The sequence below is a fragment of the Venturia canescens genome, chromosome 10 (genome assembly GCF_019457755.1).
Source record: "Venturia canescens isolate UGA chromosome 10, ASM1945775v1, whole genome shotgun sequence".
Lineage (NCBI taxonomy): Eukaryota > Metazoa > Arthropoda > Insecta > Hymenoptera > Ichneumonidae > Venturia > Venturia canescens.
In genome coordinates, this window is record NC_057430.1 from 9,566,153 (window position 1) to 9,589,363 (window position 23,211).

At 38.3% G+C, this 23,211-nt stretch overlaps 3 protein-coding genes across 4 annotated transcripts in view; 2 read left to right on the plus strand and 1 right to left on the minus strand.

The window, feature by feature from the left end:
- Window positions 1-12,331, plus strand: part of CalpC (calpain-C) — a 53,575-nt gene extending 41,244 nt beyond the window's left edge. For both annotated transcript variants that reach the window (XM_043430534.1, XM_043430533.1), the window contains 10 exons: window positions 6,593-6,857; window positions 7,135-7,304; window positions 9,359-9,531; window positions 9,811-10,138; window positions 10,549-10,718; window positions 10,824-10,882; window positions 11,181-11,328; window positions 11,462-11,578; window positions 11,721-11,779; window positions 11,956-12,331. In XM_043430534.1, the coding sequence (XP_043286469.1) occupies window positions 6,593-6,857; window positions 7,135-7,304; window positions 9,359-9,531; window positions 9,811-10,138; window positions 10,549-10,718; window positions 10,824-10,882; window positions 11,181-11,328; window positions 11,462-11,578; window positions 11,721-11,779; window positions 11,956-11,982 (1,516 nt within the window). In that variant the 3' untranslated portion in view covers window positions 11,983-12,331. The remainder of the gene's footprint in view (window positions 1-6,592; window positions 6,858-7,134; window positions 7,305-9,358; window positions 9,532-9,810; window positions 10,139-10,548; window positions 10,719-10,823; window positions 10,883-11,180; window positions 11,329-11,461; window positions 11,579-11,720; window positions 11,780-11,955) is intronic.
- A 758-nt stretch (window positions 12,332-13,089) lies between these two features.
- Window positions 13,090-15,880, plus strand: LOC122417645 (vesicle transport protein GOT1B). Its single transcript, XM_043431362.1, has 5 exons — window positions 13,090-13,303; window positions 13,457-13,548; window positions 14,323-14,501; window positions 14,585-14,705; window positions 15,787-15,880. The coding sequence occupies exons 1-5, from the start codon at window positions 13,279-13,281 to the stop codon at window positions 15,793-15,795; spliced, it is 426 nt and encodes a 141-aa protein (XP_043287297.1). The 5' UTR covers window positions 13,090-13,278; the 3' UTR covers window positions 15,796-15,880.
- A 1,010-nt stretch (window positions 15,881-16,890) lies between these two features.
- On the minus strand, window positions 16,891-22,999 carry sesB (stress-sensitive B). Its single transcript, XM_043431360.1, has 4 exons — window positions 22,713-22,999; window positions 19,424-19,685; window positions 18,724-18,958; window positions 16,891-18,440 (listed from the first exon to the last, which is right to left on the minus strand). The coding sequence occupies exons 1-4, from the start codon at window positions 22,873-22,875 to the stop codon at window positions 18,198-18,200; spliced, it is 903 nt and encodes a 300-aa protein (XP_043287295.1). The 5' UTR covers window positions 22,876-22,999; the 3' UTR covers window positions 16,891-18,197.
- Between the last annotated feature and the right edge of the window lie 212 nt (window positions 23,000-23,211).

Genomic DNA, 23,211 nt, shown 5'->3' on the forward strand with positions numbered 1-23,211 from the left:
GAAAAAGTGTAACCTCCGAGATCCCTTTCTCAGATGAAAAATTTCGGCTCCAACTTTGACGGAGTTTCGTAACAGATTTCAGCCTTTAAAAAGTTTTCATTTCCACCAGTAAAATAAATTTTCTTTTGGGAAATGCTCCGAAATTATGAGAAAGCAAGCGGCGTGGAGCTGAACTGAGTCAAAAAATTTGCTCATTGTAACGCGATTGCGTTTTCGCGTCGATCCGGATGTTGACCGAAACCTCCGAAAAAATGAAGGGAAAAACTCGAACTTGGAAAAATCATGAAATGTAATATTCAAAATGGATCTCCCGAGATCTCGAGCAATAATCTCACAAGAAAGCTTGAGCTTCTCGATTTTTCTACATCTCAGAGAACGTCCATGAAAATTTGATTTTAAGAAAAAAAGAAAGCCTTCACCTTCGCGAAATCTATTTCTTCGAATCTAGCTTCGAATTTATCTTCATGACGACAAAAAAAAAAGACGAAAAAATTCAACATCAAATCCCTAGATCAGGTAATCTCTCATGTTTGTCAAAATAATTTAACTATTCGGAATGACGACTGTGAAGATCGGCTGCTGTTTGATAACGAATGCCAAGCGTCCGGAGAGTGAGGACGGGACGGTAGCGCGTTGTTGAAATATCGCATTGGATGGTGCAATACGTGGAAGATTAATTGCATCGATTATTTATTCAGGAGGGTAGCCGGAACTCATAAAGAACATTGATGAAGGTAGGAAAGAAAGATCGATTGATCGGTAAGAGCGTTTGCACTTGCTCGAGCTACTCGGCTTTGCGAATCCGCTGATCGAAGATAAGGAGAGCGAGGAGAATCGGTTATCGCATGAATCATAGGATAGTCCGTGGCTTTCTAAGCAGATACTCTCTCTTCCTAGTTCATCAATATCTGGCTCATCACATCAAAAAACGTAGAATAATTGCCGGGGTAATTAACGAGTACTTTTTTCGATCGCGGTCCGTTGGTTTTTCCTCAATCTCGCGAGATGATTTTTCCTATTTTCTCTCGTCTCGAGCCGAGGCCAATCTGCATGAGAAATCGTCTCTGGCTCGCTTCGGTACTCCGGAATCCGTAACACGCCGCTCGAAAACTGGTTTCCGTATTTATTTTTCGGGAGTCGCCGTCGGTTCTTCGTCGACGAGCAGTGCGTCAGCATTTTCGCCGGCACTCGTTTCTCTAAATCGTTTATCTTTCGATCGCGATTTAACTCTACTTTGGAAACTGAGATCTCGCTCCGCTGGACCGTCGCGAAATCTCCTCTAATTTATGCGTTCCATCGTCACTAAACGAGAGAATCTCTAGCGACGTGGAAGACGAAGCGTCGTAGATGAAAATCGAATGAAAACGGTTCCCTCGTAAATACGAGGGCCACTCAAACGTGTGATTTGCGGCGAACCTCATTGTCGGCTCCGTAATAACTCGGGCATTCACAACGCATGCCCGCACGAGTTAAAACGCCTCTCGTGCGAAGGATTAAAAAAGGCAGAACCTCGTGTATAAAAGCATCGAGGAGATACTTTCACTGGGGCTCTCGAGAGTACACTTCGGTTCGTTGATTCGCCGCTGCTGGTTGTGCTGTACCTCGCGAGCATGGCCGATGGATCGGAGGTCAGTGCACCGCTGACCACACTTCAACCCGGAGTGCCGCTCGTCTGTACACTCCATTATATCCTCGTTCAAAGTAAAGCCTCACACGCGAGCATCATTTTTATTCGTCCTGTTCGAAGGACTACCGGAAGGTATACAGGATGTCTCAGGATTCGTATTCCACCGGGTAGCTCACCGTTCGAGTCCGGACTCCGAGGAGAAGCGTTCGCGAAGCTGCTTATTTCGCATGGATCGATTTTTCGAATCGATGTTGCCGACTTTCAGGCTTCGCAGGGTGAGAACGCTTGAAGTTGGGATGAAAATGCATAGGAGCAATTTTGTAGTGCATTCGATATCCTGCGAAAAAGTTCCCGGTTGAGTTTCTCTAGGATTGATAGTTTGGTCATGAGAGCGGCTCGAAAGAAAATTTGGAATGAGCTGCGACGTGACCCTCGAAATAAAGCTATTCCGGCCACCGCTAGGAACCTAAACGATGCTCATCTGCATCTTTTCGTTTTGTACTTAAGCAAATTTTTCTAGCTTTTTATGGCTTCGAGGAGGAATGTGTAATAAAAAACGAAAATTTGTGGGTTCGGTGAAAGTCCTCGTGGCACTCGTTTCCAGAGAGGGAACATAAAGAATAGCAGTTTTTTGGGTGAAACGATTTAAAAAGGAGCATGAATTTTTCTCGAGAGAGAGAGAGAGAGAGAGAGAGTCGTCAGGAACGATAATCGTAGTTTTCGTAAAAGCGGTCAGTTTTCACGAAAAAAAACGTGTATGAGACTTGAAAAATCTGTTTCCGAAAATCTCTGACGAGATCGAGGAACCTCCCAGTTGAGAAAACGACGTTCACCAATCGATGACTCTTTGACACCCGAAGAGGTGAGATTCAGAAAAAAAAGTCGACGAAAATCAGGAGAAAGTTTTGTTACGTCGATGTCAGCTTTGTCGAGAGGCTTTTATATTGCATAAAGAAAGTTTCAAGGCCATTGACTGATTGATTTCACCAAAATGGCCTTTCTATTTTTTCCTTTTCGTCAGTTGCAAATGAAAATAATGAATGAGCACTCGTTTAAAAAGGCAGCTTTTAATTGAAAAAACGTCAACATGAAAAATTACTTTTTAGTTTTCTCTTCGCGTCATTTTTTCCTGTTGCTTTCACTGGGATCGATATTTGGACGTTTGTCATTCTTTCGAAAAGGCCTCATTCTACTTTCAATAATTCTCAATAGTTTTGAAAGGTATTTGTGAAGGAAATAATTATCGAGAATTTATCGTTCCTCGAGAACAGCTAATCGCGACCGAAGATTGAAAGGCTCGCATATTTTTACGTTCTCCACACTCGTTTTTCATCCTCTCGCACTAAAACCCGTGATCCATTTTTTCTGACTTTGTCCTCACTTTTTTCTCCGTCCGTTACGCAATCCCGATTCGTATCGTTGTCGGCAAATATTCGTTTACAAAAATGCATAGAAATATGAAGCAGTTGCTTCGTCACTTTGCAAAGTAGCATGAATGATGACGGGCTGCCGTCTCATGGTTACAGCACCAACGTGACCTAACAATAGCCCTCGTACCTATTCAAGTACAATATGAACACGCGCGACCAGAAATGACGCAGCCCAAGACGACGAATTACTCTCGTGGAACAAAACAGCAACTCCGGACTCGATTTTCTCTCGTTGCAGCCTCGGGGGATCATCAAACATGATTGTAAATGATGGTCGAATCAAACTACTAATTGCTGACATCTCAATGTGAACGTATTATTCAATTAATCCTTCTCACGGTTCTCGTTTAATCGTGCGTTTGTCATTTTATAGATTTTTTTTATTGTCTCCAAAAATTGTCCAATCGACACAATCGTTTTTCAATTTTCATCGAAAAGAGAAACGAAAAAAATTCTTTATTATCTACTGAAATCGTTTTCGAAATATTTTTTCGGTTGAAAAACTATTTTCTGTCAATCATTGAAGGAAATTGGGGTTGAAATTTTCACACGCAAGCCTGACACGCTCCAAAGCGAGCGGTATCGAATCTTGTTGAACTGCGTGTCTTTCCGCTGTTTTCGCCGGAAAGATCGAAAATAAAATGATTTTGGTACCGAATGCTAAACGAGCATGTTTTTTCGTACGAAAAATTTCAAGGGAAATCTGGACACGAGAGAGTTGAAAATGAAGAGAAACCTCTGAACTACAAAAACCAAATTTGTCAATTATTATAAAATGGGATTTTCTCACTCGAAGAAAGTTTAAAAAATGTTTAATGAGAAGATAAATTGCGCGAGTGTGCAGTTGTTTCAAGCAATTTCGTAATCCGGTGGAACTTCGCCGTAAAAATAGCAGAAATACTCGCGCCCTATCGGAAAATCGAACCGCATCGAATTTCCTTCCAATCGAATTTCCCTGTGGCAATTTTCATAGTTGCCTCGGCAAAAAGCCGAGGATCCTCTTCCCTGAGAACGCGGTGCACTAAAGTCCGCTGTTCTCGTTGAGTTCTCTCGTGAGAATGCGGTTACGCACTCGGAAAGTGCGCGCGTCTATGTGGAAGAATTTCCGATCAGTCTGCGCGCTTTTGAACTTGAAAACGAGCGGACGATCGCGCGTTAGACTCGGCAGTTATTTTTGTGCGGACGCATCAACTTCTAGAGAATCCAGCGGTGCTTTTTGCTCCGGTGTGACACCTTCAAAAACGACGCAAGTCTCTCGACAAAAAAGCGTTCCAGTCGAATCGCTTCTTCGTGTTTCTCGAACGAATGCACGCGGTGACGCTCTCGACAACAATGCGAAGCCTCGTGCGAGAGATTTTTAATAAAAACGAAATATTTTCTGAACATTCTTTGCTTTATTACTCCAAACGAATGGTTAATGCACGCAGTTCTCTGAGCGAAATCTCTGAAATGTTTAAACGCTTGAAATAAAAGATATGCTTGAGAACTTGGAAGGATAAAAATAATGCGCATATTTTTTCTCCCTTCGTAGAAATACAAATGATAATCTTTCATCTTCGATTCCCCCTGCTTCGCCGTAAAACGTAACGAGCGTGCACAACTATGCATCGCAATCTACAAGATCTCTGAGTCAATCTCTTTTTCTCTTTCTCCCTCTGGCTCTTTCTTCACAACGAATATATATTGCTCGATCGTGTTTGCAAGATAAGGGGCCAACGAGATTGCTAATAGAAAAGAGAGCGCGCGATCAAATAGTAAATTGTTAAGAAGCGCGCACAATAAGTACGCGAGGTCGCGGAGGTGAGAAAATTTCCTCAAGACTTTGGCTTTCCCTCGATGGAACGCGGTCATTCGGATCAAGAAAGTTACCGTGCTGCGTTGTGCTGTGATTCACGCGTGTGGGGAAATTGCATACACTGACTCAAGCCATTTTATCAATTCGTCAACGGCCACGGAATCCAACTTTCGATTCAATTACAAGTCGCTTCGTTACGCTGACTCATCCAATTTATGGAATTGTCTGCGTCAATGTGAGAAATCAGGTTCTGGAAAGTGAAATTAGCCAAGTTTAGATTCGGCCAAAACTCGACAATCGATGACGAATTGAGAAAGATCACGTGAATCTAATGGAAATATATAGCGTGCATCTATTCCCAAAATTATTATAGGATCTAACGTCTCGTTGTCGAGAAAATAATTAACGAAAATCACATTTTTTGAGGCCTCGTACATAGGCCCTTATGGCAGGCACACTCCCTGTGCGCGACGATTTGAAGAGCCAAATACGAGAATAAGAAAGTTAACGAGTAATAACGACACTAACAACAGTGGAGGGTTTGACAGCACCACGAGCCAGCTGGTTTAAAATATAGATACGCATACAAATAGAAAATGGCTGTTGTCACACACTTTGCTTGACGATTTTACAACGAAAGTATTTTGAGCGATGTCATTATATATTAAAAATTGATCAATCTCAACAAGTGAGTTACGCATAATTTTAATAATTGTGAGAATACATTTTAATCGTTTCTTTGACCATCAAAAGAGCAAAAAAGTTCAGTTGCTTTATTGAATCACAAGTAACGGATGATCTTTCTTAACTGAATCTCATTCTCATATCGATTATTCTTTTTTCTGTAGGAATTTTAGTAGGCAAAGATTCCGAAAAAATAGCAAAGAATCTACAAATTTTTTGGACGCTACAGTCACTTTTTTGCAGTGACTAAAGTTTGAGAAAATTTCTCACGGATTGATCTAACGAATCCTTCGTTTCGTTGAGCAATTAAAAGTTTCGTGTATCGAATAAAATTTAAAAAATGATTTTTCAAAACACTTCTAAATTATCCGGAGCTTTTCCTCGTTTTAGAAATTCTTTTCCCACTTTCCTTGTAACCGAATTCAAAAGTTGCTCGTTCGGGGCCTACAAAAAGCGTGTGTACGTACGACGTTGAATATTTTCATAGAAACATGTTGGAAGTTAAAACTCATTTTTAAACACTTTTCAGATAAATTTGTAAGAGAAAGAACACCATTGCAGAGGAAATTAACGTTCATTCAGAAAAATCATAAAATGCATTTCACGTCACAAAAAAACGCTCAACCGCCAAGAAACTTTCCTTCCAAATAAAACATTGACAACTTTCTTGAATTATAATTATTATACACAAAAGGCCGTTAACAGGGTTTAAAAATTGACGAACTTTTGTTCAATTTTAGTCTAAATCGCACCGTTTCAATATCCAACAAAATCAAAAGAAATGAATTTTGTTTGGTCAAAACCACTCGCGCCATCGATCTGAAATTCTGCTCATGTCCCACAGTCGAAAGGTGTCATTTTCATCGGATTTTTTTCACCCGATTCATCGTCTAACTCATCCCACGAGAAAAGCCATTTGGAATCTCCACAAATTCCAGCCTCACGACCTTCCACAGGAAACGTGCTTGCACCATGAATCACATTTATCGACACGTTCGTGTATCAATGAAAAACAATAAACGTCAGTAACGATGCTGCGACTTTGTTTTGTATCAGATTACACGGCTCGTACGAGGCCTTGAAATATGGCACCCTCCTCGATGGACTGTCCGACCTGACCGGGGGCATTACCGAGAGCATTGCCATTCGCCAAGATCCAACTGGCTGTGGACGTGCCTTGACGAAACTCCTCGACATGACGTCCTTAATCACCTGCACCGTGAACAACAATACGCAACAGCAGCAGATAAGAACGAACACGGAAAAATTGGCGAACGGTGTACAAATGGGCATCAATTACAGACTGTACGCCATCGAAAGGGTCAGTGACTCGGTTGAACGAGCAATCGGAATCGCGTGAACGTAGAAAAGAAATCAGAAAAACCTTTTTTTTTTTTTATTGATAAGCAAAAAATGGGATACTTTTAGTTTGCGACTAATTTTCCACTTTTTTGAATTCTCAATAATTTCATTTTTTATGACTCACATAAGTCGATTTTGAACTTGGCATTTTTCAAGGTCTTTTTTTATAGTAAAATTCTTTCGTTTCAATCATATCTCCAAATGTGTTTTAGCGAAATTTTGGAAAATACTTTCAGGTGGAAACTTTCAGCGGAGAAGCAGTGCAGCTGGTCAAGTTGAGGAACCCCCTGGGTCCTGGAGGCGAATACGTTGGTGCTTGGACGAGAGGAGGCCTGGAATGGGACGAGGTTCCTCCAGTCGAGCGAGACCGACTCGCAGTGAGAAATATGGCCGACGGCGAATTTTGGTGAGCCTCATTTTCGCGTCTCAATCTTCGATATCTTTAGCCGAGGGGTCGGGAACCAAAAGCATGATGGAAAACGTACTGAGCGAGAAACCGTAATAACTTCAGTGAGGCTTTTGCGAGGGGTTTTGATGTTTCGAAATCGAATCGTCGACGTTTCGTCATTAGCAATTAGTCTTCGTTTTGGATTTGTACACATTGGAAGAAAAAAGTGAAAAGAAATCACCGAATGCTCAAGATGATCGCGCAGTTATTACGAAATTACGTCATTTTCGTATGTTTCTCTCGGGCTTTTTTTTTATAAATGGGACATCCCAGGCTAAATCGATGACTTTTGAACCCGATCCCGTTCGATTTCGCAGAAACTTTCTTATCTTTTCCTACTGTAGTAAAGAAATTTTTCAGAATTTCTTCAAATTTTTTTCCCCGACCCAAAAATAGTTATGAGCTTAAAAAGAAACGTCTTATCGGGACGTCTTTGAATGTACTTTTCAAATATCAAAAGGCCATACAAATCCATCTTCAACGTTTTTTTTGAGAAGTTAGATAAAAAAGGAAAATTTTTGGATGATTGCCATTTTTAATTTCTTTTTTCTTTTCTTCATAAGAAGCTTTGACATTTTCTACGAGTTCTCTGAAATTTTCAACGTGGGATCTTTTCGCTTTACATTCTTTTTTCCATTATAAAAAAAAATTGTTTTTCAAACTAGCTTATTTCTGATGACACCACTTTGAAAATCTTCTAGGATGTACCGAGAACCTTAAAAGTTGAAAAACAATGATAGTTATAAAAATTTAAATCAATATAAAATTTCAATTTTTTTCGAAAAAATCAGAAAAAAAATAACGCCATTTTGTTGAAAAATTCACAACTATTTTTGGTGTAACATTTTTATTTATTTTTCGGTATTTCTTCAACATAACATTTGAAAAGAAACGAAGGATGGCGAATAACAGTTTTGATTCAATTATATTTTCTTATTATCCTCGATTAAATATTCACAAGCGATCTCACATAAATTAACCGTCGGATTCACACTCTCACTCCTCACACACGCATATATACACGCCTCACAATACTCGTGTTCGGGATACAGTTTTATAATTCGGAGAGAAACTTATCTTAATGTATAGCTCTCGGTGAATCGTTGGCTCCTTCTACTCCGGGACTCGGAAAAACCTCGATGACAGTAAAAATATGCAGGATCTCGGAAGGATCGATCTCGGTTGATTTTCTAGGCTGGCCACACCCGATGTCTTAATTCTTGGATATTTCGTCCTTCGTCAGACAATCCTGTATTGTACACGTTAGTCCGATGACGGTCCCGGAGCGAAAGAGGACGACGCTTGCCAATTCTCATTTTCTCAATGGGAGAGGAGCGCTAGCTTCCCCACTCTCGTCTCAATGACGAGAACAAGATCAATACGATCGATGTCACAAACATCGATCAAGTTCAATGGGTCGAAACGTCGCCTGGCGCGAATACAAAATTTTCACATCTCACATTGGGTCGAGAAAAAAAATTTGAAAAAATTCTGAATATTGAAAGAGGTCTGGTTTAAAAATCGTCGATTTGGCCTGGAACGCCCCAAATACAAAAAGATTATTTGAAATCAGAATAGGAATGATTTTATTCTGAAATTCTGAAGACTCCGAAGAATATAAATTTTTGAATTTCTCTTTTCCAATTCAGTGTTCCATAGAAAGTTAACGAGTGGCTAGAAATACCGATGAATATAATTGTAGAGCTCTTGATAAATTGCAATAATTATTAACCTTGGATCAAAGTAATTTATTTTCTCTGTAACGGAGCGTTTCTCAAGAATACACGAAACTTGAATAAAATACGTTGAGAACAAATGGAACAAGATTCGTAGATTTTTGCGGAGAATCACTTTTACAGAGCTACGTGCCCGAATATTTACGTTTTATTTTTTAAAAAAGCTCATTTTTTTCATTTCATTTTCTTCGAAAAATTGAGGTATTCCATCGGTATTGAAAATTTGGGAGGATCGAGTCAGCAATTGCAGCTTTTCCTCTATCATCTTTTTTTCAGGATTTCGTATTCCGATTTTGTCAAAACTTTCACACATCTGGAGGTCGTTCATCTGGACGCGGAAACCTCTAGGGATGAACCTTCGTTGCACAGTAAACACACGTGGCAAATGAAACTTTATCAGGGAAGTTGGAGGAGAGGCGTCACCGCTGGTGGCTGTCGAAACAATCAGGGTAAGCATGAGAAATTGCATTTTTTCTTATAAACAATAAAATTCGAAGGAGTCTGAAAACGTAAGGATGTGGAAAATTATGAACTTTTGAGAGTTAGCCTCTTTAAAAAATGTGAAAAATCGGATTTTTTTACATTCTTTGAATTTTTCGCCAATCCATTGAAACTGGGGCCCTTGAATAAACTATGCAAAGTGCGTTGATTAATTTAAATCGAAACACGAAATAAAACATTTGAAAAAAAAAAATATATGAAAATTATTGTAAATTTTGATGTTTCAGATACTTTCCACATCAATCCTCAATTACATCTAATACTCAGTGAAATGGAAGAAGTTATAGTGTCTTTGAACCAACATTCAATTATGGAACCGAAAGTCATTGGGTTCACAGCGTACACACTGCCGAAAAACAACACAGAATCGATCAACAAACAGTTTTTTAAGAAAAATAAGTCCCTCGTTAATTCGCAGTACACGAATAGTCGGCAGGTGAGCCACAGGTGTCAACTGGAACAAGGCGGATATCTTTTAGTGCCAACGACCTTCGAACCCACACAGGAAACGAGTTTTACCCTCAGGGTTTACAGCAGTAAACCCCTTAAACTGAAGTAAGTTCGGTCGCTTCGTAATCCTTTCGATAGAGACACGAAAACAGTGGGAATTAACAGGAATCAACTTATTGAAGGAACTTCGATTGAATTTCCTAGCAGAACACAAAAAAAATTGTTTTTGTTTATTTTGACCGTTGTTTTTTCAAATTCGCTGTTTCAAGCTGCGATTTACGACAGTTTTGCGCAAGCACTCTTTCCTCCAATTTTCATTGACTTGCGAATAAAATTTCCCCTTCGAGGGTTCGTAATTTCATATTAAAATGATGAATTTGAATACCCCACAGCAGGAAATGATCCTGCTGCCATAAACAACTTTCCCATCGTCCTGATTACCGAGAAATTGCTAATTACACTCTGATTTAATCATCGAATACATCTAATCTTCCGTTCTTTATATTTTTTGATAGATTGCTCGACACACCGCCTTCGCTCATGAAGTCAGCGATAATTAAAGCGCCTGCCCTCGAGGGAAAAGGTTTTTCGCAATACGAAGCTGTCTTTTTACAACTCGCCGACGAACATCGAACAGTCAACGCGTTTGAACTCCAGGAATTACTCGAGGCCTGCTTGCCCAATGGTAGACAACGTTTTGTATTCAATTCTTACCTTTCGCATTAATATTCATCGCTATTTTTTGAACGAGTATATAAAACCTTCCAATTTTCATTCGTTTCTGTTCCAGATTACATAAAAAGCTGTGCTTGTATGGAAGTTTGTCGCCAAGTCGTTCTAACGATGGATGTATCCTTGAATGGAACAATTTCATATAAATATAATTATCGATCTTACCAGGATAGAATAAAAACTAGTTTACAGAAATTTTAGTCCTTTTTAGCATCCCAGAGGTGCAGAGAAATTGATAGCAGTTTGAGAAGATGGAATCAAAAGTTTTTTTAATTTAAAGCAGAATTGCAATAATTCAATTATAATCTTTATGTTTGCACAGAATCGAACGCGGTTTATTTGCTGAAAAATATCCAAAAAACTCACTATCGTTCAAATGTTCGTCGTAATTTCCTTAATAAGAATTACTTAACAGAGTTCTGGAAGCGGTAGACTGAAATTCAACGACTTCAAAGATCTTATGTGCAGTTTGAAGTACTGGCAAGCTGCGTTCAAGAATCACACGAAAGAAAAAACTGGGATTTTGAAAGCAGAAAGATTACGAGACGCTCTTCTCGAAGTTGGTAAGCGTCAACTAAATCATTTCTACAATTCTGGTACTTTTTGATAAACAAATCAACAGATTTGTTCTATGGACTCAAATTCCAATTATCATTCTGACACGAGTTTAACATGTTTTTTTTTTCGAACTTGCAGGTTTCCAGTTGAATACAGACGTTCTATCGATTCTCGTCTTGAGATATATGAGAAAGGATGGAACCCTGAGGTTTGGTGATTTTGTATCGTCGATATTGCACCTGAGTGACGCTTTTGGTGAGTAAAACAACAACAAAAAAACTACAAAACACATCCGAAAATAAAAGAGTAAACTTGAAAAAGTATTGATTCGAATTTTGTTTAGAACCAAAAACTTTCCCTCTTGGTTTGAGTAAATGCTTTTTTTTTATTATAACAGGAATTTTCGAGAGCAAGGATCCTTTACAAAATGGGACGATCAAGCTCAGTCTATCGGAGGTAAATACGCAGAAATAATTGAAGAACAATTCATTCCTTCGTTGGATAACTTTCTTCGCAGTTTGGTCAGCGAACCGCATAAATAATTGATGCCGCGTCGTCAGCCTACTTCCGTTTGAAATTTGTGAGACGAATAATTGATTCGCGCCTGACATTTCGCTATTCTTTTGTTCCAGTGGCTCCGGTCGTCCCTGATGTGCTGAAATGAAACACCTGCGGATGCGAATCACAGAATCCGCTGATTTGTAAATACCTTTTTTTTGAGGCGAAGAATTTTCGCAGGCCATAAAGAAGAGAATGAAGAAGTCTCCTTCCCATCTTTCTGCAATCCATGTAAAATATTATTCCCCGCCTTCCCTGTCTTTTCTCTCACCTTTTTCACTTTACGTACGAACATTAATTTTTTTTACACTCATTGGCAAAAAAGATTCGTGTATAGTTGAAATGTGTATATCTAAAAATCGAAATACAACGAACCGTAATGTTAAGCTTATTTTGTATTATAACGCGTTAATTGATGTTTGTTCAATAAAAAATCACAAAAGAAGTTTACTACTGTAGAAACATGATTGCAGGAACTATGAACGAGCCCGAAAACTGCAGTATATCGCACTAGAATTATCATAAAAAATTGAAGCGATATCGATCTTGCCAAAATTCTTTATTCTTCAAAGAAATGTTTTATTCTCAAGAAATGATGAGAAGGCAAAAAATATAGGTGCGCATGTTGAGTTTTTAGTTGTTGAAATGTTGCTGGGAAGAAAATTGCAATGAACGGCGTAAGTAAATTTTAAATTATGAATTCCATTTTCTTACTTTCTGATCTGTGAAAACTCTGTTTTCTGGAGCAATTATGAAGGCGATATCAACATTCGGAGTTTGGAACAAAGAAAAATAAAATAAAGGACACGGTCTGGGTTTTACATTATTTATAAATTTTGGACTATGCATACGGATAGTAAAATCGAAAGATTTGGAAGTGTAAGAAAAAATGTTGGCATTTTACAAAACAACATTCGTTCGGTAAATTTGCTTTAAAAAATGTCCGCTCACGGTTGGACGAAAAAAACGAATGCATATGAACGCGAATAAATAACTTACAAAATTCGTCGAGTGGACATTGCTCGTCGCACGATGAGGTAAAGGACGGTAAATTAAACTTATTGCTGATTCTGCAGATTGATTGGATTAAAAATTGATTTGTTTCAATAAAAAAGAAAAATCGTAAAAAAGAAATGACGATCAAAATTTCATGTGTTGGGGCATTATACCCGCGCTTTCGAGGTTCCAATAGAGACATGGTGACGAACAAACAGCAGTAGCAGTAGCGTCGAGGCGCGTGTCACGAATGTACACCGAGTGACGTGGAACCGTTTAGGTTATACCACCCGCTCGGTAGCGTTTTTTTAAATCACAAATTCACAACTCCAAGTATTATTAGTGTATGATTGACGCTAAACTTATTTATTACTTCGTATAAAAGAAGCAACGTTGCTAAAATGTTTGAAATTACGGATACGCAAAGTGAGTAAAAATTTTACGAGAAAACCGTGTAATGAGGTTAGAAAAATTTGTCGTTTGGGCATTCGATGAATGTGTGACAGACGTTAGTGACGAATGTTTTTTTCAAATCTTTCACCAACGTTGATTTAACAAAGATTTGTTCAATTCGTACAGAAATTGGCGTTGGTCTTGCTGGATTTGGCATCGCCTTTCTTTTCCTAGGAGTTCTCCTCATTTTTGACAAAGGTCTTCTTGCTATAGGCAATGTAAGTTTTTTTTTCATTCCTGCCACTTGTTCGAGATTGTAAATGAATTATAATTTTACAATTTCTCCCTTGTGTCCTCAATGGAGAATTTCGTGTTGAGTTTTATATTGACAGGAATTATTGTTTTTCATCATCGCGTTATTTGTATGTACAAAAAGTACTGTCCAGACTTGAGCAGAGAAAAACTTTTTACAATATTTTTTCTTATCGAAAACTAATAACGAATTTCCTATATTCACGAAGATTATTTTTCAATTTTGCATTTTCCAGCTGAAACAGCAGTTTCAATGCTAAACTTTTCTAGGAAATATTTCAAGTTTTATCCACTTTTGCATAAAGTGACCTGGATTTTGACTTTTGAATAACACTAATAAACCAAATCTACAAAATTTGGGCTTAAAAGGTCCAATCTGGAAACCATTAAATGTTCAAGCAGAAAGATTTTTAATATATAAACTGTATCTTGTATTCCTCTGTTTTTCTATCATGACTTCTTCTTAACCGTGTGGATTAAAATGAAGGTTTTGAAAAGTATAAATTCTTTATTCCTTGTGATTCATAGACTTGAAGAAAACAGTGAAATTTAGGAATAGAAGTGAGAATTTTAGCCTATAGACCTTAATGGAGAAATAAACAGAACGATCTTATTGTTCAAGAAATAAAATATCCAATCAATCCCATATATGTCTGGGGTTTAAAATTCATTTCTCTTCCATATTCCAGAGGTAAATATTAATCGAGTGCAACTTAAAAATATTTTCTCTTTCCTCAAAGCTACTGTTCATCTCCGGTCTGGCATGCGTAATTGGACCCAGAAGAACACTAAGTTTCTTCTTCCAGAGGCACAAACTCAAGGCTAGTGCAGCATTTTTAGGAGGAGTAATCGTAGTTCTTATGGGATGGCCCATAGTGGGTATGATCCTTGAAACATACGGTTTTATACTTCTGTTCAGGTAATTTCGCTCATAAATCTTTTAATCAAGTAAACACAAATATTGAAATAATGAGACTCAATATCAAAATATTGTGATTGCAGTGGATTCCTGCCTGTAGCGATAAACTTTTTGCGACGAGTGCCAATCTTAGGAACGATGTTAAACATGCCAGGAATAAGTCGAATATTGGATATGTTGGCAGGAGACTCCAATAGGACAACAGTATGACCCAGCCTTTAAAAGAGTCGTTCGATTAGATTTAAAAAAAGCTCGACCATTGTACATAAACACTCGCACCAGTACCAACTGGACTTGGTTCTCATCTCGTCATTATTCTTTCTCTCTTCATCTATCAATGTCTATCGTAAAGCTCCCCAGTCATAATTCATTTCTACTCTTATTTTTCTTCCTCTCAATTGCGTTTCATTCCATACACCTATCGGAATAATTTTGTACAAGACAAAAAGTAACGAGCAAAAAAAAAAATAGGATAAATGTGTGTAATATATAATAATATTTCAAAGTATATACGTGTAAATGTATGCAAAATATGTATGTGTGTCCAACGTGTAAGACAGACACTGGCTGTGTCATCCGATTAATTAATTGAGGACTGTTTATACTGAGTCTTTTTTCATTTACCTCGTTGTAATTCATCAGACACGTACAAAATTCTCAACAGGTGAATTCGAATACAATTCGTGTATTGGGAAAAAAAAAATTCAGTTATAACGTGTACAAAACATTTGAGAACCAACGTTTAAGCCAAAAAAAGGTTTTTTTCAAACTCACGATACGAACTATAAAACTAGGCTTATTTCTGTGGTGAGCAGCGTATGCACGTCTCTCTGAATTATAAAAAACTAATGGCACGCGTCAATAAAGAGTACATTTTTCTCTAGTTTATTTGTCTCTCTATATTACATTTTGGAACGTACGAATTTTGTTTTCGGTTTATTTTTTTATTCTAAGAAAACTTTTTTGTGGCTTTAAACATGAATTCCTTCTCAAAAAAAAAAGACTACCGTTCCTGATATTTAATAGAATTTTCAGGATATTCCGTTCACGCTCTACTTCCCGAAACGACTTTGTCGCTTATAAATTGTAAATCTACCGAATTCAAGTACAAATCATACACACATTTTATTATAATTTTTTTCCCCCTATTAAAATGTGCAAAAATGAAATAACGAAAAATATAAATCCTCAATCGATTGTAAGATTGAAAAACGAACCGCCGCATACCGCCATGTAGTTCACGTTTTATTTCGTAAAACAGTTTTGTTTGTTGATTTTGTTTCAGAACTTCTAAACGGAAATCCACCTTTGTGCCAAACTTCAAAGCATTCCAGCATGATCTACTTTTTTATTCTCCATAAAAACAAGTTACCCAACAATTTTATTTTATTTTTCTTTTCGAGAAGACTGTAGTTGAATTTTATAATGAGCTACTACGTACAAATAAGATTCAGTACAGTCTTTTCACAATCATGAATCATCCCTACTACCAAAAATAACAATAAATCCGGGCAAATAAGTAGTCCAATTGATAAGGGAATGTGAACTATCCGCAAGTCATAAATCGTGCGTGGATAACAAAACATGTGACATATTCATTTAATAATACCGTAACGAAATGCACTTTATGGAAAACACATTTGAAAATTGATTGTAGTTTTCGACGGTTGATTAATTAATAGATCCATTTCGTAAAACCGTCATAATTATTTTTCTACAGATTCATTTTCAATATCGGTCGAAAAAACGAAATCTTCATTGTTTTCCTCCTTCATAACAAACGTTATCGTGCTCGAATGCCTCATTTACGTAGCTTCACTGCGCAATTATATATCTCTATGCATCGCGGAGTTGGACATTTCATTCTATAAAACATGCGACATTGAAGTATTCATCAAAAACACTTTTTCGAACTGAAACCTCTGACCTCCGCATATAATTAGTCTCGGTGACTTCATTGTTGAGACACTGACAAAACGATATATCTGGCACGTTTTTTGACAAACAGATTGTAAAGTTCGCTCGAAAAAGTCTGTTCTACATATATTTTTTAAGCATTCTTAAAAAAACTTTTGACTTGAATTAACCAAATTATTGCTTCAATATTATACCGCTCCAAGTAACGATAATTCATTCTTATTCGACTCAATCCATGAAAGGTAAAAAAAAAAATCGATTTAAAGTCGACAAAAAAGTATCGCAACTTCGCGATTGTCATTTGTCATTGATTGAAATTGAAACAAGTTACGATGAGGTTCTCGAAAAATTGCACAAAATAAGTTTTAAAAATTCTTTCTGACGGGAAATCAATCTGAAGAAATAAACGAATGATCATTTTCGCAAAATAAAAATATTGAGGGTAGGAAAAAAAACGTTTGAAGTAACGAACTTCGGTTTTTCATTTTTTTATTGATTTACCGCATTACCTGTATACATCCTAACATGAACAGATTAGATGCATACACATTCAGATGAACGGTTTTATCGTTTATCTTACACGTAAGTTTTTTTCCGGAGTGCGAAGTAGATTTCATGTATTTTCTTTTTTCTCTGGCAGATTTACTTTGCAGTATTACTTTTCGTCTTTCACGATGATTTAAAATCAACATTTGCGTTAGCAATTCAATTAAATCGTCCCCCTAAACTCGGTGTATCCTCCGCGACGTTCGACAAAAACGTTCGGTAGATGGATCGCGTTTCTTGCATTTAATTATCATTACGAGCTTTATTAATTATCTACAATGGGCCGAGAATAAGGGCGGGGGCAGCCCAGGTCTACGTGCCCCGCCATCGTCGTCGATGGATCGTGTTGGTTGTTTATTTTTTCTTCGAAAACTTGATTTTTAGCGTCGCGCGTCCCTGTTCATCGGTTTTCTTTCTCTTCTTATTTAACGAAGTTCGGCTGATCTTTTCCCTTTAAACGCGATATCTCAAAATATCAATTACCGATTCGGGACTTGATGTTCATTTTTTAAATCAATTATTAAAAATTAAATTCGTACTTTCGTGTTGTTGAGAAGTACACGTTGATGATTATAACGCCTTAGTCACAATTGGACGGCGTGCCAATGAATTTCATAAATTTTCAACGGCTACGGATTATTTTGAAAACAAGAAACAAAAAAATAAAAATAAGTTTCAACGTTGGTTTCTTCGTGAACGAGTTTTTATTCATCCGTGTCGTGTGAATCGTCTCAAAAGTCTTGATTAGATTTGGTGCTAAGTGGATAACATTTCGCTTCTTTCTTTCATGCTTCGTTTTCTATTTTGGCGTACCGCGAGTCGCCGCGAAATACTGAATCCGGCAATAAATTAAAGACAATTTACTAACGCTATGACCCACGGTTATTTCTATTTTTTTTCCCTTCTTGCACGTGAATGTCAAGGCTCGAGTGCATTTCTCACGAGCCACCACCAAAACTCCTCAGCTTATGAGAGATTTATTCATGAAATCGTTGGTTACTTTGTTTGATGTAACGCGTCCAAGGACTCGGGTATTTTGCTGTTTCTTCCCAGATTTAACGATTGTTAGTGTTGATTCGGGATGGGGCAGGAGAGGGAAGGTTTTCTTGTGTTGTCGATGGTAGTCGTGATTTGTGGATATTTTGGTATTTGATGAACGTGAGGGGATTTCTTACGAGGGAGGGTTTACTCTTTTTTTCGTTTGTTCGGGAATATTATTCGTTATTCGGTCACTTAGAGAAGGTTCTTGATCTCGTCGTATAGTACAAGCACAAGGGCACCTCCAGTACCACGGAGAATGTTGGAGAAAGCACCCTTGAAGAAGGCGTTGCCACCCTCCGTTCTGTAGATCGTTGCCCAGCAGTGAAGCGTGTTCTTGTACAAAATTTCGGATTTTGCACGACCAGACTGCATCATCATTCGCCTACGTACTGTGTCGAAGGGATAAGAAACGATTCCAGAAACGGTCGTTACGCACTGTGAAAAAAATATCAAGATTTTCATTATTTTAGGCCCAAATCAAAATTACTCTTGACTTTTACGATCGATAAAAGAGAAAAAAAAAGCTGAGTCTCCATTTACTGATTATTTTATTCCAAGCACGAAATTGAGTCTTGTAAATTAATACTTTTTTCTAACTCGCCTTTTGCAATAAATTGAGTATCGAGGGTAGAGTAAAAAACAATTTTTGTCAAGCCTTAATCAGGTATGTCTGATTGAACTTGAAAAATTGAGAATTTAATGCAAAACAATTCTTTACCTGCGCGATACCCCACGACACGAGGAACGGCGTCTTCTTGGGGTCGGGAAGCATACCACGTGCGGTATCATAGAAACCGAAGTAGGATGCACGGTAGATAATAATACCCTGTACGGATACTCCGAAACCACGGTACAATCCACCAAGACCGTCGGTCTTGAAGATCTTGGTCAAACAATTTCCAAGACCGCTGAACTCACGCTCAGCTCCGGCTTTACCGACATCAGCGGCCAACCTGTGAAAGTCAATCGAGTATTTTATTTCAAATATTGTATCATTTGAGTGTAATGCTCTAAATCTTTTTTTTCAACATGAATAAAGCTTCATGCTACAATAACATCGATTTTATTTCATTTCGTTCTCTTTTCTACGTAAATGGAAAAGAAAAAACTAAATTTACAAGATCGATTTTTTCAACTGTGTCTATCATTTTTAATTCCCATTTTTTTTATTACTTTTCCTATTTAACCTATTCTCATTAACATAAAATCCAGTTTTGCATCGTTTCGATTAACGTTTCCAGTGTTTTATTTTTAATTAGGAGCCGTGGCAGCGCCTCTGTGCCAAGTATTATTGAAAGAACAAATGAGAGCGAGATTTGTGGTAGTCTTTTATGCGCGAGAGGCAAAGCAGAGGCAAGCAAAAAAATCTCGTGTAAGATGAATGACTAAAATTAGTGAAAAATCTTGTAAAAAGTTACCTAGTTCTGGCGAAATCAAGTGGGTAGACGAAGCAAAGAGAAGTTGCTCCAGCAGCACCACCAGAGGCGAGATTTCCAGCGAAGTAGCGCCAGAACTGCGTGTTCTTGTCAACACCGCCCAAGAATACCTGCTTGTACTTGTCTTTGAAGGCAAAGTTCAAAGCTTGCGTGGGGAAGTAACGGATGACATTGGCCAAGTTACCACGCCAAAAACTCAAAAAACCTTGTTCTCTAGGGATACGGACGAAGCAATCGACCATTCCTGTAATAGAAATAAAAACAAACATTTATATTCCGAGTATTTGTCGTAAAATTAGAGAATTTTATGGCTAGAAACGCCCAATTTTCTGTTATTGTTTGGTGATTATTTGCATCAATTTAGATCTCGACGAAAAATTCATTGATCGTGAAAAACATCAATTTTGAAATCCGTGTTCGATGCATGGCCCGAGGGTACATTTTTTTCGTTTCGAAATGCTGTCGCTCAACACTCGTGCTTGCCGTAAATTCTTGAAAAGAAACATCCTCGAGTGCCGATTAGACAGATTATCAAAGTTTGAAGAAGATAAAAAGAAATATTGGTCTCGATTGAGAAGTGGCATCCTTCTGTTGTATGACAATGATAAAAAAAAAAAATTCGACCTTCGGAATAACCTAACCTCAACGCTAAACGATTTGTACATAAAGTGAAGTCGGTGACGTCAGGAACGTATGCCAATAAAAACGAGAACAAAATCCAATACGCTGGATTCTCGAATGGATATTTGAAGCAATTTTTTTTTAAACTTTTTATAATGTACGAAATTGAACGAACGAACGAAAGTAATAAATCGAATAAGAACTATCGACTATATTGTTCGTGCACGCACATTTTTCCTGAATGACGAAAATTTTCAATTTTTAATGGGTTATACTTCGTATAATCACAAAAAGGTTAAAGTTTATCGAGGAAAAAAATTGCTAGACGCGAACGTAACTCGCTCCAGTTAGTCGGTTTCGGTCACTTGAGTCTGGCATGGTTCTGAAGGGAATCCGGTCATAACCGCATTCTCAATTCGAACGTAATCAACATTGATTAGAATTTTACGAGTAACACTCGGTTTTTTTTTCAGAAGGTGCTCGTGCTACGTGTCCTTTCAGAGAGTCTTTCCCGATATTTTAACATCTTTAAATTTCCAAAGTAACCGGCGTTTTTGAGCTGTTGCTAGATCAATATAGCGACAAAAATGCCCCGAAAAAGTTGCGTATCATTCAACAGGACACAACAGTTAATTTTTATCATTCTGTCACACCTCAGGATCTGACATTTCAGGGAAGATGATAAATTTTCGAACGATCGGGTACTCGAACTCGGACTATAAATATATTAGATGGAAACCACGAACGCTTCTGCTGTATTTCGTTTTCGAACAAAAAAAAAGTAAGAAATTGAAAACGAAGAAAAAGATATTTGCAACGTTTATTACATTAAAGAATTGAGAAGGATCACCGCTTGACCTACATAGGCTGCTTTTGTACTAGTTGCATCCCTGCAAAGCTATTAGACGTTATTGATCGATGCGAAGCTCTCGGACCTCTTCGAGCGATCTGGGCTCGAGGGCCTTTTATCGAAAAAAAATATTCCAAGTCCTAACAAATTCGTTTTTTTGTATTTTGTATTGATTTTGTATTTCGAGAGCTAAAAGACGACAAGAAATTATTATAATTGTAAAATAGAACATTCTCGACGATTCCCAAATAAGCACGAAATACCGACGGTCGGTAACGATAGTTGCAGGGATGTCGCTATTGAGAAAGGTTGGGATTTCAAGGGAACCGAACGTTACATTAGGTCAAGTCAACCTAACCGTCAAAGAAGAATCATCACGTTTTCACGCATCTTTTTCCTTTCGTCTCACCATTGATATTATCCGTTTTTAATTTTTTTTATAGCGTTCTGATCTAGTTGTCCGACAGTAAAATTAGATTGTTGGAAAATTGAACATCGGTTTTTTGGCGTGGGACACCTTTATTCGATTCCCTAATAGGTTTGAATACGTTGGTCAAACCAGCCCTTTCCTGTCATTCATTGGGTAGAAGAATGAGTCGACTTTTTGAATTAACGAACACCGGAACTGGTGAATCGAAAATTGAGCTGTTCATCGTATCGAGGATCGAACAAATAATGGAATAAATATTAGAACAAAAGCTGATGGATCGAAAATCGAATCTAGATATGGAAGGGTTGTGAATAAATTCGATTCGATCAAGGACCTACGATTTCGTATTCCTTGGAACTGATTTTCGCGATTTGTTTAATTGTGGTGAATTTATGGTTCAATTCGGCTCGAGTGTCAGTTTTATTTGGGAAATTTTCATTCAAATAATCGCGAAAGTCATTTGCTTAAGAGGAGCGGATATCGTAGAGAGAATGAAAAATTATTCGAAACGTTACATCCTCATGGCGGTTGTGAATGAACGGCCATGTTGGACGGCATCGTCATCGATCGGCTTGCTCGCGAAAGTTCCTCGAGGCAGACGGTTAGTGTTTCGTGGAGGTATGAGAGACGCGCCATCTGACGGTAAAAACGTTATCGACCCATCCGCGTTTCCGCAAGCGCCAACTCCACAGCAAGTGGGTTTTCGAGGAGCATGATCTCTAGCGTGCGTTATGTAAGGCTTTACGAAAAAGCTCAATGCTAATGTTACATAAAACGCGAGGAAGCTTCAACGCGCCGAGAGAAAGAGCGAAGGTGACATATAGCGACGAACCGATAAATTCGCAAGCCATCACGAGACTAGTTTTTCGTATGCGAAGACCTTGTTGAGTTACATAACGAAAGCTTGGCTTAAAATTCGCTTTGGAGTGCCTCTGGCCCTTTGGCTCAGTTTTATCCCCGTTTTTAATGGAGAGTTTGACATTGACCCGAGTTGATTCGTCTTTGTCACAAGTGGCTTCGGACCATTCCTCTCTCTTTCTCTCTCACTCGGAGAACGGCGTTCCCAGTCTCGGACACGAGGCACACTTTATCCAACTTCCTTTGAAACTATAGGCGGCGAACTTATTCGAAACAATCAATCGATCCCAGTTTTTGAACGATTTCTTTAAATTAATCATTAAAACTTTTCAGAATATTTCGAACTCGTTCATCTGCTCGTGACGCACGAGTGCACACCCACACGCATTCACCGACCACTAAACGCGACAGTTCTTTTTTTAAAACGATTTTGAAATTTTTCCTTCAAAATGTCTGTTGTAGGAAGTTTTGATAACTGTACCACGTTTGAAAAAAATTTTTTCTGTACTTACCCTTGTAACGTTGATCCTCGGCGATTTGCTTCGAGATGTGCTGTACCTGGAGCAGCAGCTTGACACGCTCAATCGGGGCAACGATGGTTTTCGACACAGCGGCGGAAATACCACCGGCGAGAAAATCCTTGGCAAAAGCCACGGGGTCCGCGAGATTAGACATTTTGTGTTTCGGGTTTTTGTGTATGTGTGTGTGAACAAGGGGTTCTTAGCAAAAAGGAAGAAAGGAGAAACTTTTGACTCCTGTATCGGACGCGCGCCGGACGACGAGTGAGCGAGGCAGTGTTCTTCTCAACGAACCGACCCTCCGCTAAGAATAGAACGCGATCACGTGCCCCCCTCTCAATCACTTTTGCGCATGCGCCCCCGCGCACGAGGTAGACGCGCTTGTGCCGCAATTATTGGCACGGTTTTGGCGATTTTGTCAACTCTGTCTTTCTCTCCACCTTTATTTTTCACTATACATGCTTCTCTTTACGTCGGAGAATACGAGACCCTG